The sequence below is a fragment of the Sardina pilchardus genome, chromosome 9, assembly GCF_963854185.1.
Source record: "Sardina pilchardus chromosome 9, fSarPil1.1, whole genome shotgun sequence".
Taxonomy (NCBI): Eukaryota; Metazoa; Chordata; class Actinopteri; order Clupeiformes; family Clupeidae; genus Sardina; species Sardina pilchardus.
The window spans coordinates 2,837,185-2,839,684 of NC_085002.1; the positions used below are offsets into that span (position 1 = coordinate 2,837,185).

Here is a 2,500-nt window from a genome sequence, read left to right on the forward strand (position 1 = left end):
TCTCTCCTCAGTGCTGTGACCTGGGCTACCATGCGAGTCTGAACCGGGCCTTGCGGACGTACCTGTCGGCCGAGTTCAACGTGGAGTCGTCCAAGCACGGCGGGCTGGAGAGCATCGAGAGCGCAGCGGACAACCTGGAGGCCAACGCCGACAAGCAGCGGCTCATGGAGACCTACAACAACGTCTTCTGCCCGCCCATGCGCTTCGACTTCCAGTCCCACATGGGGGACACGGTGAGTGTGTGTGTGTGTGTGTGTGTGTGTGTGGAGACCTACAACAACGTCTTCTGCCCGCCCATGCGCTTCGACTTCCAGTCCCACATGGGGGACACGGTGAGTGTGTGTGTGTGTGTTTGTGTGTGTTTGTGTGTGTGTGTGTGTGTGTGTTTGTGTGTGTGTGTACAGCATCTACTGTTCTTACACCAGATTAATCTCTACTCGTCAGTGCGGTTTTGTGGTTATAAACATGCCTGAATTTGACCCTGGGAATTGCTGTGTGTGTGTGTGTGTGTGTGTGTGTGTGTGTGTGTGTGTGTGTGTGTGTGTGTGTGTGTGTGTGTGTGTGTGTGTGTGTGTGTGTGTGTGTGTGTGTGTGTGTGTGTGTGTGTGTGTGTGTAGAGAAGTTGATGAGCGATTTCATTAGAAACCTACACACCATTAGGCTGTAACATATCCGATTGTGTTGCTGTGGTGCTTCATATTAAGGCTTTTGAGTGTGTTTCAAGTTTTAAACTTTAGCTGTAGGCTAATATGAGCAGACCGCTTCACATGTGACCCAGAGGCTATCTGGCCAAACGCGTTCTTGACCACCTATGGATACGGTCAGACTCCTTCGCATGGGGACGGTGTGTGTGTGTGTGTGTGTGAGAGATGTCCTATGAATAGAATATATACTTTTTTGATCCCGTGAGGGAAATTCAGTTCTCTGCATTTAACCCAATTTAACCAAATTAGTGAACACACAGCACACAGTGAACACACAGTGAGGTGAATCACACAACCCAGAGCAGTGAGCTGCCTGCCCAACCAGCGGCGCTCGGGGAGCAGTGAGGGGTTAGGTGCCTTGCTCAAGGGCACTTCAGCCGTGGTGGACTGGTCGGGGATCGAACCGGCAACCCTCCGGTTACAAGCCCGATGCGCTAACCAGTACACCACGGCTGCCCCCAAATGGATATGGTCAGACATATGACATCTCACATGAGGACGAAGGGTGTTCACACCTGGCGTTAGAGATTGGATATTTCTGCTCAGGTGTGAACGGGCTGAGTATGTGTCTGTGTGTATATCCTTATCGCTCCGTGTGTGTGTGTGTGTGTGTGTGTGTGTGTGTGTGTGTGTGTGTGTGAGATGTCCCTGACTCAAGGCCTGACCTTGTCTGATGCTGGCTCAGACACAGAGCCATACCACAGCTGTGTATGTGTGTTTATGTGTGAGAGTCGGTGTGTATGTTTGTGTGTGTGTGTGTGTGTGTGTGTGTGTGTGTGTGTGTGTGTGTGTGTGTATATATGTGTTTGTGTGCATAAATGTGTGCGTGTGTGTGTGTGTGTGTGTGTTTGTGTGTGTATCTGGCTGCAGAGGGCCTGTTGGAGCACTGCAACATTCCTGCGTCTGTTCGCCTCATTGCCTCCCTCTCAGCAGACACACCGCATCTGGAGCACCGAGTGTGTGTGTGTGTGTGTGTGTGTGTGTGTGTGTGTGTGTGAGAAAAACAACAAACTCGGTCGACCACAGTAACAAAAGCCACAGTTACTGCCAGAGCAGTGTGTGCGGGACCATGCCCAATACATCCCACACACACACACACACACACACACACACACACACACACACTGTGCGTTGGCTTGGCGAGCATCAGCTTGTTCTTTTCCTGCTCGGCTGAGTGCTCAGACAGCAGGTTGTGTTTGTGGGGTGGGAGCGCTGTCCACGTAGCACCCATTGTGCTGCTTAAATCACACACACACACACACACACACACACAGAATACAGGGTGCATTTAAGTCTTCTTTTCACACGCCAACCACACAATGACTTGTGGTCAGTCAGGCTGTCGTGGCAGTTATTGTAAGTCCAGTTAGTTCACGTAAGAGCAGAATTCAGTGCCAACCCAAACTACTAGATTCAGTACATTCACTGGATTTACTGTAAGCGCCAGTGACATCACTGAAGAACTAAATTTAGTTGCAGGGTAATGAAAAGAAATGAATAGAAGTGAACAGTCCTTATTGAATAGAAGTGAACAGTCCTTAATGAATAGAAGTGAACAGTCCTTAATGAATAGAAGTGAACAGTCCTTATTGAATAGAAGTGAACAGTCCTTAATGAATAGAAGTGAACAGTCCTTAATGAATAGAAGTGAACAGTCCTTATTGAATAGAAGTGAACAGTCCTTATTGAATAGAAGTGAACAGTCCTTAATGAATAGAAGTGAACAGTCCTTATTGAATAGAAGTGAACAGTCCTTATTGAATAGAAGTGAACAGTCCTTAATGAATATAAATGAA

At 48.3% G+C, this 2,500-nt stretch overlaps 1 protein-coding gene across 1 annotated transcript in view; it reads left to right on the forward strand.

Moving 5' to 3' along the window:
- srgap2 (SLIT-ROBO Rho GTPase activating protein 2) overlaps positions 1–2,500 on the forward strand; it is a 127,855-nt gene that overhangs the window by 108,289 nt on the left and 17,066 nt on the right. The window contains 1 exon segment of the mRNA XM_062544902.1: positions 12–233. Within this exon segment, the coding sequence (XP_062400886.1) occupies positions 12–233 (222 nt within the window).